A 25,168-nucleotide genomic window follows, 5' to 3' on the forward strand; every position below is an offset into this window, starting at 1 on the left:
TGATCTTTGGACCAAATTAACTGAAATGAAGTTTAGCGTAAAATTCAGGCAGGAAGACTATCATAAACCATTCATTCATTTCCCTCTCCTCTCTCTCTCTCTCCACCGCTCCTCCCGCTTTCGCATCAGCTGTTTAGGGGCGTCGCTCCTTTTTATCAAATCAGATCGCTCCACGATTTCTAACCACCAATCACGGCTCACCTGTCAAACTTTAAATTCCCTCTCTGTCGCTGTCAGCTGTCATTCCAGAGCGATCATCACGACCTTCCTCCTCCTCATCCATCCACCTCCACAGCTCTCTCCTCTTCATCACAGATCATCACCTTCTCCACTCCGTTACTTCAGCACCAGGCCTGAGTTCACACCACCAAGATCTACTCCTCTTCATCACCACCAGTGTCTAGACTCCATCGGGGTGGGGGGGGTTATCCTATACTACTCTCACATTCATTCACCTCCCTCCTTTCATATCCGTCACCTTCATCTATCATGCTTGTTCAATAAATATCATTTACTTCATAAAGAAATTGAGTCTCTCCTGATTGAAATTACAGGTTTGAAGCTAAATCCCGATCAAGATATCTTCTAAACTGGAAGAAACTGGGTGTTCCTTGTCTTTCCTGTCCCTTTCTCCTCCATCTCCCTGTAACCCCCCCCACCCACGCCCCCTCTCTCCTCCCTCCATAATGAGTGAGACATGCAGCAGGAAGTTGTGTTGCTGTTGCCGCGCTGGATGGTCGTCTTCATTACTTGTCATTTGAGGTGTAGGAAGGATGGACAGCCATGTCATTCAACTGGATTACTCTGCTCTGTTCTGCTTTATTAGAGACTCCTAGTGTCACAGTGTGTGTGTGTGTGTGTGTGTGTGTGTCAGTGGGAGGGCTTGTGTGTAAAGCCATTATGAAGAGCTACAACCTGACATCAATGCCTTTATTGACTTGATGAAAAGGGACTTCTTGCATGCTGTGTCCTCTCCTTGTATATGTGTCCATGTGGTGTTTCTCTGCCAAAAGGCTCTTTAAAAAAAAAAGAAGGAGAAGAAAAAACCCTGGCATTGTGTGAGAATATGGCCTTGAAACGCTGGATTTCATATGCATTTTGTTAGTGAACGTTTGTGTGTATGTGTGTGTGTGTGTGTGTGTGTTTGATCTGTCTGTTTGCATAGACAATGAGTGAGGCAGTGAGGTACAGTAGCAGGTTGGAGAATAAAGAAGAGTAATGAGAGGAAGACGTAGCGTATAAATCCAATATAACTCCTGTGTTTGTCCTTGAGAAGCAAAGATCCATTTAAATATTCATGCTTCCTGCTCTGTGAGTTACGCTGTCAGAAAGAAACGCTCGGGTAAAGACTCTCTGTTTTCTTTTCCTCTTCGTCTGTCTCCCGCTATTTCATTTTTTCTGTCTCTTTTGTTTGATCCTTCTCCCTAAATCTCTCCGTAGAGGCGATACCTGGATTATTAACGCTGTTGAGTTTTTAATAAGGTGCTTGTTTTATGAGGTTTTCAATTTGAGTTTGGGTTTTGAGCATCTTCGTAGTGACGAACCTACAGAGAATTATCAGAGACTCTGCAGCTCCTCTCTGCAGCTTTATAGTGAGTTTCAGCTCATTGTTTATCTGTCCGGCTGCAACTTTTACTGTTCTGGTTCACTCTCAGCGTCTCTCATAGCGTCGTTTTGGCACCAAACGGCAAACAGACACAGTTAGCTGTTGACTAGCTGGTGAACATAGTGGAGCATTTAGCAGCTAAAGAGCCAGATATTTCCCTCAGGAGTTGGTGGAGAACAAAAACAGAGCTAAAAGAGAGTGAATATTGGACTTTACATTCACCAGGTGGACAGAAACACGACTCCACATGAATGATAATGTTGCTCCGTAACTGCTGGATGTGGAAATAAGCAACTGTTTGCTAACAAGTTCAACACATCAACTGAAAAGCTGATGATATGTCAGTGTTCACTACTTGTTTCTGATGAAAGTAAGTTTAAATGAAAACAGCAGTTTTTGCAAAGCCTGGTTCTTTTCTTGCATTAAACGTTGACATCTAGTTTTGTTTTTAGGAGGCAAATCTTCTACTGTATTTCATACTTAATATTAATTCTGTACATTTTCATCAGTCTACTGCGAGGCTTCCTGCTATGACAACATATTGTTATTGGCCTTTATTTAGTTTCATTTGTCAGTAAAATTCATCACAAAAAAACTGCACTATGTAACCCTTCTGTCTTTTATCTGATCGAGAATGGACTATTTTCCATAATTGCAAACATAAATCATGTATTTTCCCCTTAAATTTATGATAGAAAACTACAGAATTGTGAATTGTCAGAGTTCACTAGTTGTTTCTGATGAAAACAACTGGACAAAATATCAGTTATTGCAGGTTTAATGTAACTTCTCTCTCTCTCTCTCTCTATATATATATATATATAATTATTATTATTATATTACTCTGGAAATTAGATTTGAAAAAGTGGAGGTCGTCTTATATTCAAGGACGAAGAGTCAAGCCGAGAATTACTGCGTCACAGATGATCCAAAAATAATAATTTAAATGTTTTGAAGAGCCTGACAGGAGAGAGTGAGTTTGCATTTTGCTTTAAAGGAACAATTCCACATTTTTTTTACAAGAGAAAAGTCTTGAAGGATGAGGTCTGTCTTATCTATCTGTGGATTAATAGTATCTACTAACCCCTTCGATTGTCTCCGTCGGTCACGTGATCGTCTCCCTGCAGGTCGTATTTGTCTTTCAAAAGTCTTCTTATACACACTGACGTCTTATAATGGCATATCATTTGCATAAATATCCCTTAAAAAGATCACTAATGAGATCCCCCTCTTGATATTTATGCTAAAATGACATATCTGCTTTCACACCAGTCTAAATAAATATAAAATAAAGCAGCAAATACAAAGGAGCTCTAACAGGTTACATATGAAAGCACATATTTACTATGACATATAAACATTTCATCATATCTTTTATACATTTTTGTAAATCAGTTCTTCCTCCGTATCTCAGCTTTACATTTATTCAAGAGGCCGATTGATTCTCCCGAACTCGGGCTCGAGTTCACGTTTAATTTTTTTTTTGTGCGACATTTCAAAAAGTTAAGTTAAAATCCTCCTGACGGATGAACAGAAACATAACTCTTTCGTGCCCTCGCTCTCCCTCTCTTTTCTCTCTCTCTCTCTCTCGCTCTCTCTGGAGTGTTGATTCATGTGCGGTCGTCTTCAGACTCTTCCTCTGAGGACACACATTTTCTAAAATAATTTCCCCCCCCCCCCCCCCCCCCCCCAAGAATGTGTTTGTGGGTTATTATCCAACATTTTTACAGGCAAGCAGGGAACTAAATTGAATAAATTTAGGCTCATTAAAACACAGTAGTGTATTGTTTTCATGTTGAAACACACCGGAAGGAGTTCTGTGACCCATTTTAAGCCTCATTTCATAGTTTAAAAAAAATCTGAATATAATCTTTTCTCATATTTTACTCGTCTTTATGCTGCTGCTGTTCTGACGTATGGAGGCTTTTATGACTGCCATTTAATAATAAATGCATACAAACTGATGCTTTTCTGTTTGGACAAAGATAATCTTTACAGTAACTCTGGGGATCTTTGCTCTCTCTGGTATTCATATCAGGTGTTTCATACATTAACAAGTCACTGATTTAATCAGCAGGATGAACACAGAACATCTGATGCTTTAGATCCAGGAGTGAAAGGGGCGTCGCTCATGAAAACAGCCTGAAAACGTAGTAAAGGATCAGAATCACTGTTGATTTTGTCATTTTTTGTCAGTTAAATCTTGTTGTCATGCTTTTGAATTATTTATGTCTTCTGAGCATCTTGAAGCTCCAGCTGTGGCCTTTGGTATTGTGTACAGTTGCCATGGTTACAGGTTAGTGTTGGAGAAGAGGGTCAATGATAAGAGAGTTGGATCCCCAGACATGAGGTGCATCACTTTTTTTTTTTAAAAAGTTCTATTTTACTCAAGCGGCTGAAAAATGAAGCCAATGCTGAAGTGCCAAAAACCTGCATTCTCTCTAACGGCCAGCAGGGGGCGACTCCACTGGCTGCAAAAAGAAGTCAGATTGTATGGAAGTCTATAAGAAAATGACCCTACTTCTCTCTTGATTTATTACCTCAGTAAACTGTTTCCTAATGAGTTTATGGTCTCAATCACTAGTTTCAAGTCTTCTTCAATACAGCATGATGTTCATTTTGTAAATTATGGCTCCATTTAGAGTAAAATTGACAATAAAGGAGCGTATTCTTTAAGGCATGGCTACGTTGTGATTGACAGACGCCACCACGACGACAATGTTGCTTATGTGACGTGACCATTGCGTATTAGCGTAGCTGCTGCTATTTCACAGAGTGTTTTCAGTTCACTTAAGTTAATTGTAACATTGTGGTCGCCTAAAAAAAAGTCTTGTTTAGCGTTTGGTTTTAATAAAAGACCCATCAATGAGTCGGATGATCAGTTTTTCCGGTGAGTACATTTTGTTTTAACAGTTTTAAGCCTGTTTTTCGCTAGCGAAAAATAGCATTAGCATTAGCATTATCACTGTTAATCATGGATTGTAAATGCGCCGTGCTAATCAAGCTAGCAGCTAGCGCTATGGTCAGCTCAACCCTCTCGTTCAAATATGGTCATTCCAAAAATGAAACATGACGACGGCCGAATCCAAGATGGCGACGGTCAAATCGCTACACTCGAGGCTTCGAAACGGCAGTTCACAAACCAGTGGGTGACGTCACAGTGAATATGTCCATATTTTTTTACAATCTATGATTTTACTAAACTTGAAAACTGTCACATTTCTCTCTCTGCTCAAGAGAGTTATCATAATGTTTTTTAACAGAAAAAAAAGCTAAATATTCTCATCTCTCACACTGCCTTTAAAATCTAAACACAATATAGAAATTAAAAAATACTATCCTCTTTCTCCTCAGGATGAAAACATAAAGGTGCTGTTACTTCATACACGAGATCACCAAACACAACTAATCTTTAACAGCGTTTTAGGATCATACTCTAATTTTTCCAGACCTTGCTAATGTTAAAATGCTAATGTTTGCTATAAAAGACTAAAGATACATTTATATCTGCCCAGTAACATCTGAACATGTAACATTTCAGTCTTTGTGGCGCTCTCTTGGACTTTTATTTCACATGTAGCATTAAAAGTCTTTCTTTGGCTCTTTCTTCTTCTCTTTCTCACCATCTTTTCTCTCTTTCTGTACTTGCATCTCTGTTTTCCTGGGAAAGATGGGAAGACAGAGTGGACACATATTCCACAGAGAAGCTCCACACCTACAGCTCCGAGCCTTGCTACCATTTTACAATCTGCTGACAGCAAACACGGCTAAATATGTACACGTCAACATAGCTAACATCACAGCGGGTGCTCAAAAAACACAAAATACACCATCACATATATAACTCGCGTCCTAAAAATAGCTCGATATGATGGGAATCTACATGCAAGGAGACGAGTTTCTACACTTCTTACACGTTCCTGATAAAAGCATCTTTTTATGTACAATGCAATTAGAGCAGAAATAAGCACTAACAGCATATATAATCATGTTGGACACAGCTGACTTTCATGCTACTATCTGGTGTCCATGTTTCCTGTTTCTCACAGCACTAGTATGGATTTTCACAGTGTTGCGCCGCTTCCCGATTATGCTGTAATAATTAGCAGGATGCATGTGAGCTGCATTCGAAGGGTTATCGTGGATTAATAGGAGATAGGAAAAGACGGCAGAGATGAAAGAATATTACAGAGGACGGTGGGGGGGGGGGGTGGGCGACGCAGTCTTACCTCTTCTCGTATTCTCTTCACTGTTTCTCCTTTCTGTGGAAACACAAGAGGAGAGTTTATGAAGTTCGCTTTTCCTCCAAATCACCAAAGTTCAATGAAAAACTGGATAAAGAGCAGCGATGCTATATCATCCTTCAGAAACAAGCTGAAAACAAATTTATCTTTTATTTGTGTGTCGGTGTTCATGCATGCTGTCCATCTTTACTTAACTTATTGAACTACTTTTGTATGATATTGTGTGATGTAAATAAACTTTATTAAAGTCACTAAATTAAGGAATACAGTATCACAGGAGTGTTGAAGAAAAATGATGAGAAGATTTGAAAATAACAAACCAAGATTAGAAGTTTTGTCCCCAAATTGTGCTTTACTTCTGTTTTTGATCATGTAAACTGGTTTCAAATGCAGGATTTAATTTGCATACAGTGACTTTTTGTTGTGTATTAATTTGATGACACTGGCTTTGGTGATATTGGCACAGAAACAATTTATGAAGCATTTTTTCATCAATATATTACAAAACATATTTGGTTTAATGTAGAGCATGTATTTGAAATGTATTTGTTTGGTTTACAGAATTAAAAAAATACAGATTTCATGAAAATAATGATTTAAAAAAATGTGTCACATCCCACATCTGGAGTCTGACTGTGTGAACATAAGGCAAATTTTAAGTTTAAATATATAGGGAGACACAAGTAGATGCCAGGAAGACGCATCTTTGTGAGTCTGTTACATGTTTACATTTAAACAGGTTTCTAATCAGCTTTTTACAAGTGCATAGGAGAGATTATGTCCTCATATTTAAAATTTCCATCCAAAACTTGACTAAAAGTTAAACTAACATGAACTTTTTCTGAAGAGGACAGTTTCTGGAAATCAGACAAACACCTGAATATTTAATGATAATTCTGGTTTATTTCAACCTGATGTATTTCCCATCAATGTGTCCATCGTGGCTCTTTGTGTCATGCTGACTTTGTGCTCTCCAGCTCCATTATAGAGATTCAGGGAAACAAGGACTCAAAAACAGCAAAACGATGTATATCGAGGCAACGTGCTGAGCCTCCTACAGCTTTCCAAATAAACAGGATGGAAGAAGGAAGTCGGAGAATGGAAGCAGAAAGGCAACAGGACTGTCAGGATTCAAATGAATACAGCTGTTCATCAAAATAAAATCCATGTAAACGAACCAGCGTGCATGGATGAATATGCATTTATAGGAAATACATCAGGTGGAAATAAAACGTAATTTCCTTTTAAAAGACAGTTTGATTGTTTCAAGTTATTTTACTTTTTTATTACAATGTTTTATAACAGTTTATGCATTTTCTCCAGGGTGAAACCTGCTGTTAAGAAGCAGGTTATAACTTTAAATATCGCAGGTTCAACTGGAAAAATCCAGGTGAGGGAAACGAATCAGTGATGTTTTCCACCTGCTAATCAGCAGCCACTGGGATGCCCCCCAGCAGCAACACCAGCAACACCAGCAGCAGCTTCACCGCGGCTGCTAGATATGAGAGTCTAATGCTATGAATATGACACTTAACACAAAGAAATGTGCTCAGGAAGACTGCTCTTATGTACTTATGTGGTATGTTTATGTATGTTTCTTTCTATAATACCTGATTTTGACAGCTGTCTGTATCACATGAGCCTGTTTGAGCTCGACTGTAGTGAACATCAGCTCAGCTCAGTCTTGTTTAATGCTGGTGAAGCTCCTGCGGTGCGACTACAGACTGACACGACCCCAGCTAGAACTGTAACACGGTGATGTAATTCTCAAGCCATCATTATGTCAGACACTTCGAGCTGATAGACCACACAGTAGAAGTGATGAGGAGGGGGGGGGAATCTAAATATATGCTGAAGGAAATCAGCCTCAATCATGGGTTTAGTGAGTGTGCTGTGAGGACAGCGGTCATTATCACACTTCACTTGGCTGTGATATATTTGGAAAAATCCTACAGGGGTTTATTTAACACGTCCACAGTTAAATTGACTCGCATCCCTGGAGAGCGGCGCCTTTTTCAGTAAGTACAGATTGGAATGACATGGCCTGACTGGAAATTTTACACATTAATAATGCATATTTCATGGCAACTTTATATCGTTGCAGCAGGATTACACTGAGCCTTATCTTGAGCGGCATGCCAATTTTAGAAAACCATAGTTTGAAGATGGGGAGGATTTTTAAAAAAAAACACACTATATAGAAATTATTGCATGTGTAACTGTTGTCTAATGATGCTCACAAACTCTTGTTAATGACTTCAACATAGACACAATCATTTGCTGTGTGCTCTAATTTGTTCCGATATGAAAAACATAATATTCTATTTCTAGAGAAATCCTTTCTGGTAGACTGGACATTTAAATTGCCTGATAACCAAGCTTTTGTCTTTTTCATGCAGTGGACCAATGCTTATTCAGACAGAAAGTATTTGGTTCACTCTATGAGGTAGAAACTGCAACTCACCTTGCCAATAATGCTTCCAACTTCCTGTGGGAGAAAAACACAAACAGGGAACGTTAAAATAAACACTCTCAAAGGATGGATAGATACACTCTCTGTCATCCAGCCACTTAAACGATAAGGCTGTCGATTTTTCTTATTGTCAACAAATCTCATGTTTGGAGCCAAACCAACAATGAACTGATCTACAAACAAGTAATGTCTGTGTCTAAAAGCCTGATATATCTTATTCCTCTGTGCAGTAGACCTCCATAGTGTGAGCAGCATGTTGAACATTGGAGGCGTTCAGGTACAGGGTTGAGCGTAGGTCACCCAAGTTTTAGAAGCACTCAGAGCCCGATACACAACGACTGTAGTTACAGGTGATAAAATAAAGCTAAAAATAAGCTTTGGGTCACATGCTCCAGCTGTACTGATTCATGTAAAAGGCAGCTGAAGCAATTTCTGTGTAGACGTGTTACACACGTTACATATCTGATGGAAAAGTATGTTTCTATGTCAATGCTTCTTCTTTCCAGTGAGTCAGTTACTTTTGCCAAATTATTTAGGGACCGAGCCCAAAAGGCAGAGGACCCTATTTATTGTATTTTGTGTGTTTGTTTCTTTCTTTCTTTATTATTACGCCACTTCAGACCTAAATTTGACCCCCTAAACATGCTCAAAAACTCACCAAATTTGGCATCATCAAGTCTGGTTTAAATTTGATAAAATGTAAAAATTGACCCCCACAGTGCCGTAATGTGCTCTCTTGCGCCATCTATGTAACTAAAATGGCGGCCATGGCCTGTAGGAATGTTGTAGAGAGATCAAACCAATTCTCAATTATTCATCTCATCAAGACCTACAAATCATATGCTGACACCCCTGACCTAAATCCAACAGGAAGTCCGCAATTAGCCTTTCAAAATAAGACTTTGCCCCAATTTTGGCCCCCCAACAAACGCTATCTCCTTCGAGTGCATTAATGGTATCGGCTTCAAACTTTAATAGGTGACTTATGACACTATGCTGAAAAAAGTTGTTAAAAACTTTGACTAACTCAAACTATTTGGATTTTATAAGCCCTCAAAGTTGCCGTGCAACATCACCCTTACAATGTAAAACAATGGGGAGGCATGAACTTTGTGTCAAACAGAGGCTTCTGACATCTAAACTATAAGTCTGACCACTTTCAAACCTGTATCAATGGAATCGCAATGAAATTTCCTACTATAAATGATTTTTAATGTAAGATTTGGCCAAAGTCATGGGATTTATGAGGAGATTTCACAAGAAGCGTACTCTAAAATCCTCCTCTCCAACTGCTCCTGGTGATGTCACTCCCTCAGTGCTGTGAAACATTCCGCAATACACACTCATTATAAAATCACAGGAGGAGCAAGAAAAGACTTTAAAACTCACACTCTAATATCTCAAAAACAGTAAAAGATAGAAAAAACATGTAAATTCAAGATTTGTAGGTCAAAGTCTCATGATTCATTTAAAGTTCAAATGAAGTTTGTATCTAAAACTATGTGGAAGCAGTAAATGTTCAAAAAGGTGCAGGTTCGCTCACACTCTCCATTCAAATGTATGAGTATTTTTCTGTGTCCAGCTACAGTTACTTATTGTCTCTACACACCTGACAGTACACATGTCAATCAAACGTTCAAAATAAAAGCACACCACACTTGTAAGCAATATCCCTCATTTTTAAAAAGCAAAATGATCTGATCCAGACGAGCCAGAGTGCGAGGTCCCGACCAACGCTGCTTGCAGCTTTAATTTTCTTTTATGTTTTGTCACTTTGTTGTCAGGTTTGGTTGACTGGTGAAGTAGCAGCAGAAAGAGGGACTGATATTTACCAAAATACTGTACATGAAGTTTTTATATTGGCAGTAAAGTCACAGACTGATCCTCAGTTGTACATATTTGTACATGTCTCCCTCCTTCCTCACCTTTCCGTGCATGAGGAGGCGCAGCGTGAGCGTGACCCCCATGGCCCCGTCTCCAAACTCCTGTTCACAGCTCATGGTAGTGGTGGTGGTGTGGTGGGTGGAGGTGTGGGTGGACTCTGCCGCTGGGAGACGCATGAAGGTCCGAGGCCCCCGAGGCGAATGGAGCTTTCCAGAACACCACAGAGAACCCTTTGGAGAACCTGGCGAGGAACCCTTGGAGAGCCCTGGAGCTATGAGAGGGGTGAGGGGAGGTTGGGTCTGGGGGTGGAACGGTGGGATGGAGCTGGTGGAGCCGGTGTCAGGGGTGAGTTTTATCCTCGTTCCTGTTTCTCTTTCAACTCTGTGGAAGGGAGAAAGAAAAGAGAGATGAGGAGAAATAATTGTGATGATTAAACGTTTCCAGGTCACATGAATGTAATATTTCTGATTCATTTTATTTATTGCATATTGTACTGTAAGTGCATCCACAGTGTCTCACCACATGCAACAGAAAAAACAGACAAGTAATTTCAGCTTGTAAGAGCCGCTGTGCTGCAGGTGTTGATTAATGTGACTCAGCAGATGCAGATTCAGAAACAAATAAAATGAACCAGGCAGTGATTTTGGACACAGTCGTGTTGGAGCTAAATGCTAACGTCAGCGTGCTAATGTTCACCATGTTCACTATCTTAACTTCACATTGCACAGAACAGAGCAGCCAGGTTAGTTCTTCAATGATCTTTCTGTGCTAATGTGTGTGAGATGCTTAAATGATTATCATGGCAAACTGTGGAGGCTAAATTAAAATCTAGACCACACTTCTTCTGAGGAAAACAAGCATATACTGGTTTCTGTTATACAGGTATAACACATGTCAGGTCAGCACTGGTCACCTGGCAGCATCATGTCCACAAACAAACTGTATGATGAGAACTGTTCTCTATCTTGACAACTTTGTTTTTGTTTTCATTATAATTTTGTATTGTCTTATTCACTTATTTCCTGATCTCTCTATATATGGCTTATTTTGCTTTTTCTAGTTGTATTTATTAATTACATTTTAAATTGCTGTTTGTTTTATTGTTGTTGTTGTTATATTGACATTAGGAATAAAGAATAAAGAATAAATTTGCAAATTAGCACTAAACATAACATACAGCATAAGGCTCAATGCAATGTTATTAGTTTTTAAGGTTTTTTTAAGGGTTAAATGGTGCTGGATGAAAAGTTAATTGATTCTAATTAATCCTGAGGGGAGCATGAACATCTGATGGCATTTCACTTAAAACCATAAATGAAAACCTGTTGGTGGCGCTAGAGGAAAAGTCAGTAGATCACTAAAGTTATTAGGATTTATTGTCTGAGGACCATCAATGTTTGTACAAAGTTTCCTGCCACTTCATCCAGTGGTTACAGAGAAATTTCAGTCTCGACCAAAGTGGTGCACGAGCGCAACAGACACACCAACACTGACATCCACAGAGCCATGCTGCCAGCACGACCCAAATACTGCTCCATTAAAAAGGATTTAAAGTGTAAAGACAGATGTGTTTTCAAGCATGTTTCCTTGTTTGACATCAATCAAGTAGTGGTGCTTAAATGTTCCCCGATTCCTCCTTCTTCTTGCCAGTTTGACAGTTTAGATTGAATTGTCTGTAAAGCAATTAAGGTCCCTACAAGTAGAGAAACAACACTGGTGAGTACGTGCTCATTTGCACTTTGTGGGTGTACATAGTCAAGTGTTTGCCAAAGCTCAGAGCTGACAAATGTGTGTGTTTGTATATGCGTGTGTGTGTGTGTGTGTGTGTGTGAGTGATTTCGTTGTAAACCAGCAGCGTGTTTGGCTCCATAGCCACGAGGCCTACGAGGCATTTCATTGATTCAACATCCTGAGCAGCATTCTGAAAGCACTGCAGGAGCGAGCTGACTCCGGCACAATAAGAGGTGTGGAAATTAACATAATTTCTCAAGTGTCAGAAGCTAGTCAACAAGTCAGCGCAGTAATTTAAAAATTAATTGGGAACTCTGTTTAAAAAGCTTAGGGGCTGAATTAAATAAGCTTTCGGCCATGGAAATGCCACTCAAGCGTGATGATACTTAAGCATTTCCTTTTACTCAAAGCCCCCTTCAAATAATAAAAAAAGAGAGCAAAAGAGAGCAGACTTCAGCCACTGCTGCATACCAAAGAGACGTTTTCACTCTCCTATGTGTATGTTGAAGTGTATGTATACACCTGGGCGAGTGTGTGTCGTACACATCCTTCTATGTACGTCTTGTACTTTGATCATTATTGTGTAAGCTTGAGCATCGGTCTTTCAGGACTCTGTCTCTATGCCAACCAGCATCCTTAGTGACATAAGGTACGCAGATGAATAAACAGAGGAACTGCTTCATAAACTGAATCATATTCTCAATAAAACTAATTAAAGCTTCATAAACCGGATACAAATTAAAAGTAAAATTATTTCTGATCCTTTACTTATTTCTCATGCTTTTAATCAGCATTTGTTGTCTGCCCGTGGTTCTCAACACTATAATTACTACAGTACACCTGGTTCATCAAACTCCATTACTCCTAATGGTTCATTTTCCTTTAGAAAAATCTTGCCTATTGATGTTTTTCATGTGTTATGTGAGTTAAAAGAAAGTAGTAGTGCTGATCCAGATGGTTTGGAAGCCAAATTTTTAAACATGTAGTAATGTATCCTCTTGCAGATTTATTTAACTTGTCTACTTGTTGAATTCCTCCCATATGGAATTGTGCCAGAGTTAACCTTCTTTTCAAAGGTCGAGACCCAATGTTAATAATTATTGACTAATTTTTATTATTTGTACTATTGCAAAAATCATTGAGAAACTATTTTTAATCAATTATCACAGTACAGCAATCTGTTCAATATTTTATCTTCATCCCAGTCAGGTTTTAGATCTAACTTTTCACCACGGCTCTTTTAAAATTCACTAATGATGTGTTGTCTTCCTTTGATAAGGGACAACTCACAGGTGCAATTTTTTTCTATCAATATTTCCGAGGTTTCTGATATGGATGATCACTATCTCCTCTTGTATAAGCTCTATTCTATTGCTTTAACCCATAATAGATAATAGATGTCAGTGTGTTGTCTTTCAGGGCTCTCAATCTGACTATTTAATTGTTTAAAAGCATTTATTTTCAACAAGGTTCCACCTTGGGACCACTTCTTTTTTCTATTTTTATGAATGACTTACCTAAAATATGCTCAAATTGTCTTGTTCATCTTTATGCTGATGACACTGTTATTTACACTTCTAACTCTGATATATTACAAATCCACAATTCTTTACAGTTCGATTTTAACTTTGTCCAAACCTAGTTTCATAATAACAAACTTGTATTGAATAAGAAGAAGTCCTGCAGTGTGGTGTTTGGTACATGAGATAGTCGTTCATATCCCTTTGATTTGAATATCGATGGCCGAAGAGCAAAACCCCCGATTTGAAAAATGCACTTTTTTGAGAAAACTAAAAAAAACTTGTTTTTATGCAGAATGCTATTTGTTAAGAATACCCAACACATAATACACTGTTTTTGTTTTTGACATGACTGTTTTTGGACTATATTATTATATTATGTGTTAACAATAGCGACTAGATATTAATGCCTCGCAAAGTGCAGATAGGAGCTTTTGCACTTGATGCAAGTTGGAAGAGGTTCTACAAAACGATGCTCTAAATTAGGTTAATAATTAAAATTAAATTAAAAATAAAATTAAGTTTGTTTTCAGGTAAAAGGATATGGTAAATGTATACTACATTATAGTATACTAGGGTCAGAATTCCTTAAATTCAGTGTATATGCTTTCTCGTCCACTGGAAATGAATGTTCAGTGATTCGTGCTGTAGCCTCTCTACACATCCTGCGTTGTGTTTTTTGTTTTGTTGTGTGACTTTTCTGTCACAACAAAGGGCAGGATTATCTTGCAGACAGACTGAATATGAGCAGCCTTCCTCGTTCTCATCATCCAAAGTGAAGTCCGCCAATCAGAAAACTCTGCAGATAGGAGGTTTTGCGCTTTGGCCATTGATATTAATTTTGATTGTCACCCCTTGAGAAAGTTGATCTGTTCAAATATCTTGGACTTTGGATTTACCCTGAGCTCTCCTTTAAACCCCACATTGTTTTTTTATAATAAATAGGACCATATGGTTGTCTGAGTTCACTTTATCTATCAATTAATTGTTTTACATTTCAATTCAGGAAAAGAATAATTTCTCAGTTGACCTTTTATTGAATATACTGACATCATCCATCAGAACACCTCTGACACTCATCTTAGGCCCCTTAATGTTGTATATAATTCCCTATATAGATTTGTTTTGAGGTGTCCGTATAGAACTCGCCATTGTTTCATGTATGAATTGTTTAATTGGTTGAAGCCTAAATCTAAAAGGCAATTTCACTGCGTTCAGTTCATCTTCGAATGTGTTTACTTTAATTGTCCTCCCAATGTAGAACAGTTTTTAGTTTCATATCCACTCAGACATACAATATCCCTCTTTTTTTTTGTATCCAGAATTTTCAAAGAATTCAAATGCAGATAATTTCCAATACAAAGCTTCATCCGACTGGAATAACCTTCCTGTTTTTTCTGAGATCTATTACCTCTCTCCACTGCTTCAGGACATCTTTATTTTCACATCTTAAAACAATCTGTTTATATTTCTAATTTGTGTGTACTTACAGTCTACAAACTGCTTCAATTGTTCTTCATGCTGATGTAATTGATTTATTATCTGGGTCATTGTAATTTTTCTTGTACAACAGCTGAGGGCCGGGGATGTGTCTGTATCTGTGTATTTAGAGTGTATGCTTGTTATGTAATGCTGTTTTTGTTTATATGTATGTGTTTTGTATTTGTGTCTATAGGATCTCCCTTGAAAACGAGATGCTACATCTCGAGGGGCTATCCTTTCAATAATTTCAAATGTATATACCTGTGTGTGTGTTTTGGAGTGTAGATGCAGGGGATTTGGTTGTTGTATGCTCTTAAAAGTGTGTGTGTGTTTTTTTGTGAACTCCTTCAGTATGCATCTCCATTTGCAGTGTGAGCGTCTGGATCTCCCAATCTCATAAAAAATATACACTCTGAGCCAAAGTAGGTCACAAACGCGATGCAGGCTGTCTGGCACGCTAGACGAGTAGCGTCTCATGACAACATAACACACACACACACACACACAGAGGGAGGGAGGTTGCTTTAACTTCAGAGAGAGACCACCTGAGAAACAGAAAACTGGCGAAAGAGACGGGTGGAAGGAGAGCACAGAATAATAAAAAGAGGAGATAGAGGGTGATGGAGAAGATGAATGACAGAAGATGCTTTATACGACCACCTGGTAAGAGAGAGAAGTGGCTGAAACGGTTGTCTAAGCGAGTGTCTCATCCTTTTCAGATGAATTCACTTCTGCAGAGCAATGGTCAAAGTGTATCTGTGTGAACTTTGAAGGATGTGGCTGACAATTGTCTACATTTTTCTTCTCGTCAGCAAATCTTATGTGCAAAGACAAACCAACGATGAACTGATCCGCTTACAAGTAAAGCCTGATATATCTTATTCCTCTGTCCAAAAACTATTTAAAACACATCAACTGCTGCACTGGGTGACCTGTTCCTTCATCATGAAGAGTTTGGTCACGTTAGTCTGTTTAGAAACGGCTCCACAGATATGTGAAATTAGAAGTTTATGTGCTAGTGTTGTTTAGTAATTAATAAAAGTATCTTCCAAACACCTTTTCTTCTTTAAAAAGAAACTCTTTAAACATTTTCTTTCACCACCAAAAGACCATTTACTATCATAGCAACAGGAAAAAAAAATGTTTTGACCTTGAATTTTTGCCAATAAAGTTTTCAATATGGCAGCTAAGGAGATAACTGTAAAAGGTTTTCTATCAACAAGCAATGTTTTTCTGCAGACCAAAACCCCTATGAAAGATAATAACATTAATAACAAAGGAACACCGAAAAAATAAATAAATATTGAAACAAAAAAAAGACAAATTCACCCAAAATCCAGGCAATAAATCTAAAGTAAGCTCACCTTAATAAAAGACAGAAGGCTCTACAGTAAGACTGAGGAACAGGAAAATGTCTGTCTGTGTGTGTGTGTGTTTTGAGAAGGAACTTGAAATATGCAATAAATGTGCAATCCTATGCTTATTTTGAAGCCAAAAGGTGTCCAGAAAAATATTTTGTGGTTATTTTTCTACTAGAGTGATCCATTTTAGAGTAATAAACTCTGTTTTCCAGTATGTACCGTTCCAAAACAGCATGTAAGCACGTCACTGTCTGGAAATTTTGTGTATTCTGTGTAGTCTGTCGGACTGCTTGAGTATTTGTGTGCAGTGGAGTGTGTGTGTGCAGTATGTGCTTGGTTGCATGTATTTGAAAAGATGCATTTACTTTTTTCTGGGTAATGTGTGTGTGTGTGTGTTTGTGCATGTAAGCTTGTGTGTGTGTGTGTGTGTGTTTGTGCATGTAAGCTTGTGTGTGTGTGTGTGTGTGAGAGAGAGAGAGAGAGAGAGAGAGAGAGAGAGAGAGAGACAGATGCAAATACAGAACATATGAATTATTGAAACTCTTTGAGATGCTTCAGCGTGGGGTTAAAAAACAGGTCTCCCATCCCCACTATGAGTCACGTACAAAAACACACACACACACACACACACACACACACACACACACACACACACACACACACACACACACACACAGAGTTAACATCTCCATGGACCTGTCCTTGTAGAAAAGGACTCGAGGGAATAAGCCATGAATCAGCCATGCATGAGGTCAGCACTGATAGAGAGAGTGGGTGGTGTGTGTGTGTGTGTGCAGACTTGTAATATTCACATTGTGGGGACAAACATCTGTTAAAATATAGCAGAGGTCATGGAACTTTCTACCTGTAGTTACATTACAACAGCTTATTTGTTGATTTTACAGAGTCTCCTGGTTTATGTTTTTTCTGTCATTATATTAGTTGCTAAATATGTTGTATATGTTGGTGTTTGCATGTTTCTATTGGATTAGCAAAAGCAGTTTCTTCATTTTCACACAAAACAAATGGAACCGAACAGTGAAGGATGCAATAGAAGGAAAAGTAGGTCTTCCTGCAGAAAAGAACAAACTTTAAAGTACAAGGACATCTAGACATCATTTCTTTCTTTTTTGGGGATACATTTCTTTATGGAGATTTAATAGTAATATATAGGGCTGGGGTTACAAAGTTTGAGAAAGTAAATTAGTGTAATGACAAATGTCCATACACTAACAAAAATAAGACCTTATGGACGAGCAGATCAACTGCATTAAAGATTCTATAGTAATAACAGCTTGTTATCAGTATGAAATATTTTCTGTTTTTGTGTGGTGCATATCATTTCTTTATGGTTAAAGTGAGATTAGCAGGGCTGCCAACTCTCACATCGACCGTAAGACTCATGCAACTGACACTTTTCACACGCTCTCACGCCACACATCCATTTCCTAACACACTGAAAAACAAATTCATAACTTATAACGTTGCAGTATGAAAAAAGAACACTGACAGCGCACAGACAGACAAGACAGAGCAGCACAGCGCGACAGCAGCACCGTGCAGCAGCGAGTTATTCAGACCATCAAGGGGGAAGCTAGAAATATAAACAAATCTATTATATTGTGATTTATTCCCATGCATGCTGCTCAGAGTATGTAATCTGGTAAGTAGTAATCAGGGTAATCTAGTAATCTAGTAATATAACAATAATTTAACATTATACAGAGTTTCCAACACGGTCTAGACTCTCTAAAATCAATCTCTTAAATCTCACGTCAAATAAAAGACTGTGCTTCATCACAACTGGCTCTAATCAGTGCAGCTCTGAGCTCAGCACACCAGGTTAGCTAAAGCTGTTTCTGAGGCAGAGCAGGGTTGATTGGGATGAAAAACTTTTCAAATATGAAATAGTCATTCATCTAATAATCATTTCCTGTCCTGAGGGTGCGCCGCAGTGAGAAAGTTGAACCAGAATCAACTTTTGGAGAAATGCAACCTGTAACGCTGTACAACCCTGTCATGAGGGCAGACAAAAACATTACTAGGAAGAGGGGAGGAAATTGCTCTTCGTTTGATAACGTTAAAAATAAAGTTAGGCTTTGCTGACGGCTTCCCGTCTCATTTTAAAAAAGACGAGAGAGAGAGAGAGAGAAGCAGTGGTTGAGTGAGCTAGAAAGTGGATGTGGAGAGAGAGCACTGGTGAATGAGAGGAATAAAACATTATTTTCTGATTGTTTCACGGTGGTTACAAATAAACACACCCACACCCTGCACCTCCACGCAGCCCTGCAGAGGTGCTGCAACGCCTGATAATGGTGCCACAGCCGCTAAATACACCTGAACTATGAGAATAAGGTAAAAAGAAAATAGAATTACCGTAGTTTAAAATGAACACTGTAAGTGGACTACTTGATTACTATAAGTGAATTATCTAAACAGCATTTGTATAAGAATGATTCTGTCCCGAGCTTTTTGATGTATATAAGCGGTTGATCACTGTAACCGTGATCACTATAAGACGGTTTCCACTGTATTTGGATCGACCAGAGAGACTAAAACCGGAGTGTCAGATGATGGGAGCGACACGGTGAGGAACATAGATATTTCTTATCCTGTGTTTTGAAGAAAAATATGTTTAATATCTGGAGTACATATCAAAAATGCTCACTCCCCCCTTCCATGGGAACAAATCTCACTCCAAGCTGAAGTCAAAAGTTGGCAAAAAACCAGTTCAGTGCAGCTCCAAATGGGATTCAACTTAGAAGAGGCACAACAAAAAACAGGTCATTCTAGCTGTAATTATTACTGGAGTGAGGGTGAAAAATATTGATTGAAATTACTCACCAGGGCAGTAAAGGTAAAGTTTGGTGTTAGACATGTTGTGCTTGTGATTAATCTTTGGATAATGAATGTAAATCCATGCATTGTCCTCCTAAGAGATAAAAACTCTTTACTCCCAAAACTTGAACCACACCAGCAGAAATGACGAAGACTGTAAAAATAAGAGCTCGTAGGCTGTTTGAAACCACATTAAACGTTTGAATTATGTAAATCTTACAGATGTGTGGGAGTGATGATGATTGTAATGACAATAATGATGATGATGATGATGATGATGATGACAAGTCACACACATGGACACACAAACATCACCTTCTCATAAATTCTGTCCCACATCGCTGACGTCTAAAGAAGCTTTTTCTTCTTTTTCGTCTTCTTTTTTTAAAATCAATTGCAGAAAAACATTCTCGTCCTTCAAGGCCAAGAGCTCTATTACTGCTGAAATGAAGCAAATAATTCTAAACTTTTGGCCTTTATAAAGAGACAGTTTGTGTGTAACTGCTACACAGGAGAGAGGGAATATTTTAAATTATTGTATTGCTCATCATTAACTGTAATAATTTGTCCAAGTATTTAGTTTAGCTATGAAAGTGTTCTCAATTTATTAGCATTGTGGTCATATTTGCACATACTTAAGAAACACCAGGTGCTCTCCCTCCCTGTTGGGTATCATCGCAGTATTGTTTCAGGACAATACAGCTATTCAAGCAGTTGACGCCAGCGGATGAAATCCGCGACTTGTCTCCTAAATTATTCCCTGATACCTCAACACGCTGTCCTCCCTTCTTAATGATGAGCAGTTTCCCACAGGACTCAGCAACCAAAGCTGCTTTCATATCAGTGTCTCCAAAACAAGTCAAGGAAATTGTTGTGAAAGAGATGACCTGAGAGGAAGAGGGAGTCTGTGTGAATGTGAATACAAAACAGAGAGGGAGAGAGAGAGAGAGAGAGAGAGAGATGAAGAGGGAGTAAACACAAAGAGAGGCACATGAAGAAATTCTAGACAGGAAGACAAGAGGAGAATCAGAGAACAGAAACACCGAGGCGGAACACAGTCTGAATATATTTCACGGCCATACGGTGAATCATGGTATTGGATTTGATTACCAGGTGGGCAGGTCTGATTGATTCTGGCCGGCAACAACTAATTTTGAAAAACTGATTGGATTAAACGCTGAGCCAACAACTCATTCCTTAAAGCTGATTGGATTAAAATGGTAGCCGGCTGATTTAAATCATGTCACTGGTTAATGGTCACCAGAGATGTCAAGGACAACACGCCTGTAAAATTGAATGTGTGTCCAATTCAAGACCCTGTGGGAGAAATTGTGTATCTGTTATGATGTTCTGTATGCGTGTGCATGCATGTGGCTGTGATTATGAGCGTGTGTGTTGATTTAAGAGCGTGAGTGTGTCTGAATAAGCATCTGAGTCACTTTTACGTAAAAGTCATGACTGCAATCTCACGAGGTCGGACCTGCCTGAAACGTGTCTTTGAAACTTTGAACACGACACAAGTGAACGCTGTTGGATGAACATGAAGACCACAGCAGAACAAAGTCAAACATGCAGAGAGAGAAATGTGCAACGTGTCACTGTAATATATTTAACATCTCAATGCTAGCTTTGAGATAAGCTAACTTAAAGAGGACATATTCAGCACATTTCCAGGTGTATATTTATATTCTGGGGCTCTACTGGAATATCTTCACATGATTTCCAGTTAAAAACTCCTTATTTATCTTCTACTGGTCCTTTATGCAGCCCCTCAGTTCAGCCTCTGTCTGAAACAGGCTGTTTTAGCTCCTGTCTCTTTAAGGCCCCGCCTCCTGATGAGCCCACTCTGTTCTGATTGGTCAGCTTCAGGAAGCTTCTGGAGGCTACGTAAACAAACTATAGTAGCAGGATTTCACTTCTTTTTTCTCCTTCTTTACTCCAAATGGAGTGGACAACGTGAAGGGAAACATCTGGCGCTTTAGCTGCTAAATGCTAAAGCTAAAAATATCGATTACAGCTGCTTTAAAATCCGTGAGTGATGCAGCCTGAGAGAGAAGAAAACGTCTGGCTTCCTTTCTATTATAACATTTTAACTGACACTCTCTCTCTCTGTCTGTCTGCTCCCTCTCGTACAGCAGGTGCTGAATATTGTCTCAGACGTATTGTCATGTCTGAATAAAGGCAGAAGCAGCTTTTAATGTGAAAGACGCCTCCGTCTGAATGAATGAAGCTTGATGAAGCAGCAGTGTTACATTCTCCATGTCTGAAAAGAGCTTTAGTGTAAAAGTTTGATGGTGTGTGTGTGTGTGTTTGTGCATGCGAGCCATCGTGCACGTGGATGCTTGGGTGTGTGTGTGTGTGTGTGTGTGTGCTGTGACTAATGGCATCAGACGATGATGTCATGGCATGGCGGGATAGCTGGGAGAGAGAGTGACATCACTGCCAGTGCATGTGTGCGTGTGTGTGTGTGTGTGTGTGTGTGTGTGTGTGTGTGTTATATCTCAGCGAGGGTGACAACAGTCTCTATTTTAAGACAACAGAATCTAACGAGAGGAAGAGGAGGGGCGAGTGACAGAAAGAAAGAGAGACAGAAAAAGAAGAAGAAGGGGAGGAAAAAAGAGATTAAAATTTTAAAGTAATCTTCACTTAAACTCTGGTTGACTCACAGATAAGCAGAAAGAGTGGGCGAGAGACATAAAGTAGACATAAGGAGGGAGAGAGAGAGAGAGAGAGAGGGAGAGAGAGGTCATTTTTCTGCCACAAGTCTCTTCCACCCTGCCGGTGCTGTTGATAATCACTGTAATTACAAAGACGAGCTAATGCTAGGATGCTACTGCTGACAGTGTGGTATAAAGCGAAGGCAGGATGCTAATGCTAAAGCGCGGAAAAGCCGAAATGTCAGGATGGCGACACAAACCTTAAAATAGAAAGTAGGAGAGGACAGACAACACAAGAAAAATAGAAAGTTCATTCGGTGCATTCAGTAGTCATGATTCACTTTAAACATCTTAAAGCTAAAAGTAACTTTTTACTGGTCAGTTTAGAGCTAAAAATATAACGGCTGAGTCTGTATTTTAAAATTCTAGTTTATAAGAAGTTGGGTCTTTAAGATAACTCGGCTATGATAGTGTGAAATATATAATATATGATCAGGCAAGTTGTAAACAAGCTAACAGATTAGGTTTATTTAGAGCTAAAACTGAAAGTGAGCGCACTTTTTGGTGCAGTATGATTACATACAAAGTTAATGCAAAGACGCGAGTACGTGTGAATTGATGCGAATTCGCCTCTGTGCAAAAATGTTTCAACTTGAGTGTATTGCAGCACTTTATGCATGTACTTCATAAACATACAGAGACAAAGGGAAAAGGAGTTTCTGGTGAGTTCAGTCAGAAGCTGAACTGAACACAAACACAGAAACTCTCCCTCAGACACGGTCGTTGCTAGCTAGCTTACAGCGCTTACATCTAACGTACAGGAAAGTATTTTGGCTGTTTGGGGCGGTGAAACTCCCGCAAGGTGAAAATTCGCTTCGCTGGTTCGCTGCTACACTCCGCTGATGTTTATCTCATGATGATGGTGTTTGAAATCTTCACAAAATACTTCACCATCGTCTTTCAAAACTAATTATTTGTTGTAACATCAAAGTTAGATCAGATTCGTGCCTTTTTGGAAGAAGATATCTCGAGTGCGTGCGCGTTATTCACCATCCAGATGTTGCACTTTACCCTCACTGTTCAGTTCTGTCTTTTCTTCTCCATAAACACGACATTATCAGTAATTTACAAAAATATTTTGGGGGGAATTTGTGAATTGATTCAGAATCATTAAAGAGAAAAGTCTCAAATCTTGATGAAAATCCAAAAAACTATTCAAATAAGATCCAAGTTGTAACAAACTGGAGTTATTCTTTAAGAAAGTCTCTTAAGTCAGTTATCAAAGTTAGTGGAGATGATTGATAATAAACTGTCATACTGTGTTAAATCTGTAGACTGCAACTATATTTACTTTATTTAAACTTGTTCTTCAATTAATTACTTGCCAGCCAATGATCTACAGCAGTGATTCTCAACTGGTGGGTCGCGACCCGAAAGTGGGTCGCAGACCCGTTCTGGGTGGGTCGCGGACAGCTGGTCAAAAATAAATAAATTAAAAATATTTAATACGCATCGGATGTTGGACTTGTCTTTTATTTTGAAAAAAAAATATTTTGACAGGCATGCATCAGAGATGTGCAGCAGTCTCGCGCCGTAGCCATGGTAACCATCATTTGATTGACGTTCACTTTAAGTTTGTGTTGACGTTCGGAGGCAAGATGGCGAAGCGAAATATGACCCGGAGTATTTAAAATGTGGATTTTCATACACTGAGGATAAAAAGGGATAGAAACCCCAGTGTGTGATATGTAGTGAAGTGCTTCTATAAAAGTGGGTCGTGACTTAATGACCATTAAAAAAAGTCATTATTTTTTATGGTGTAACAGAGTTTTGACAAATAACACAAAAAAGGCTCCTCTTGTATGTGATGATCAGGTTAAACGTCGTATCTGAGCAGCCGTTCACACCTGCACCTTTCTGTTCAGTATTTACATACATCACTCAGTTCATCCAATCAGGTCTGTTGTGGGAAGGAAGGACTTCCACCAAACCGATCCATTGTAAGGCCGAGCTATTTACATAGTGTGTTTAACATTTACATGCTGTCAGTGTGTGTGTGTGTGTGTGTGTGTGTGAAAGAGAGACACAAAGAGAAGTGAAAAGGACACGTCACTTGTTGAAGTATCTGCTTGAATACTGATAAGAGGAGAGAAGATGTCTTTCTAAATGGTTTTCGATATGCTAATTGCATCAATTGTGTGTGTGTGTGTGTTACTGTGTGTGTGAGTGTGTGTGTGTTTCTGTGAATACACTTGCATGCTTGTACATGTCTGTGCATGTCATGGCGGTATGTGTGTGTGTGTGTGTGTGTGTGTGTGTGTGACAGGTAAATGACAGTAGTGACCTTGTCATATTCAGTCATCACAGTCCAGAGAGGCACAACAACAACATTGCACATGTTGAAACAAGCATATATCAACATGCATAAACACACACACACGCATGCATGACTAGAAACATGTAGCAGTATGTGAGCACAGGCTAACACACACACACACACACACACACACACACACACACACACACACACACACACACACACACTGGCATGTACACACAGGCCAACACACACACACTCAGACACAAATAGAGCGGAAAACATGTGCTGCCTGCATACACAGACAGGCCTGCCAACACTACTTACACACAGCAAGGCTTACAGGACACACACACACACACACACACACACACACACACACACACACACACACACACACACACACACACAGAGAGAGAGAGAGAGAGAGACTCTGTCTGGCTCATACTCAGTCACAAATGTAGGTGCATATTAAAGGATGTACATGCATGTGGCTGATGGGTGTCTGGATGGAGACGGATACACATAAAAACACTGGAGGATGAAAAAAATAAAAAACTGAAAGAAAGAGACAGAAAACCAGAAGAAAACAAAAAACAAAGAGAAAGAACCAAGATGAAAGAGAGAAAAACAAAGACAGACAGACAGACAGACAGACAGACAGACGGAAACAAGAAAAAAAATGAAGGAAAAAGGATAGAAAGAAAGAAAGAAAAACATAAGAAAACACGACAGAGAGAAAGAAAGAAGAAAGAACCAGCAAGAAAGATAAAACCAAGAAAGAAAGAAAGAAATGAAGGGAGGATCAAAGTGATCTAAAAGAACAGATTCAGCTGAGTTTGTTTCAGTGAACATGATGAAAACATGGATCATATTAACCTATTAACACACACACACACACACACACACACACACACACACACACACACAGTTTGACTCATCTGTCAGTCAAATGTACTACAATTAAAATGAAGTAAGAAAGACTAACAGGAACAACGGTACAGACAATAAATCACAAGAGAGAGATTTCACTTTTACACAGAAAACAATCTTAT

At 38.9% G+C, this 25,168-nt stretch overlaps 1 protein-coding gene across 1 annotated transcript in view; it reads right to left on the minus strand.

Annotated features, from left to right (window-relative positions):
- pcbp4 (poly(rC) binding protein 4) overlaps positions 1-25,168 on the minus strand; it is a 182,866-nt gene that overhangs the window by 83,796 nt on the left and 73,902 nt on the right. Inside the window, exons 3-5 of the mRNA XM_042406383.1 lie at positions 10,249-10,588; positions 8,315-8,338; positions 5,836-5,868 (exon numbers count right to left, since the gene is read on the minus strand). Coding sequence (XP_042262317.1) covers positions 5,836-5,868; positions 8,315-8,338; positions 10,249-10,383 — 192 coding nt within the window. The 5' untranslated portion in view covers positions 10,384-10,588. The remainder of the gene's footprint in view (positions 1-5,835; positions 5,869-8,314; positions 8,339-10,248; positions 10,589-25,168) is intronic.

This window comes from Thunnus maccoyii, chromosome 3, assembly GCF_910596095.1.
Source record: "Thunnus maccoyii chromosome 3, fThuMac1.1, whole genome shotgun sequence".
NCBI classification, from domain to species: Eukaryota; Metazoa; Chordata; class Actinopteri; order Scombriformes; family Scombridae; genus Thunnus; species Thunnus maccoyii.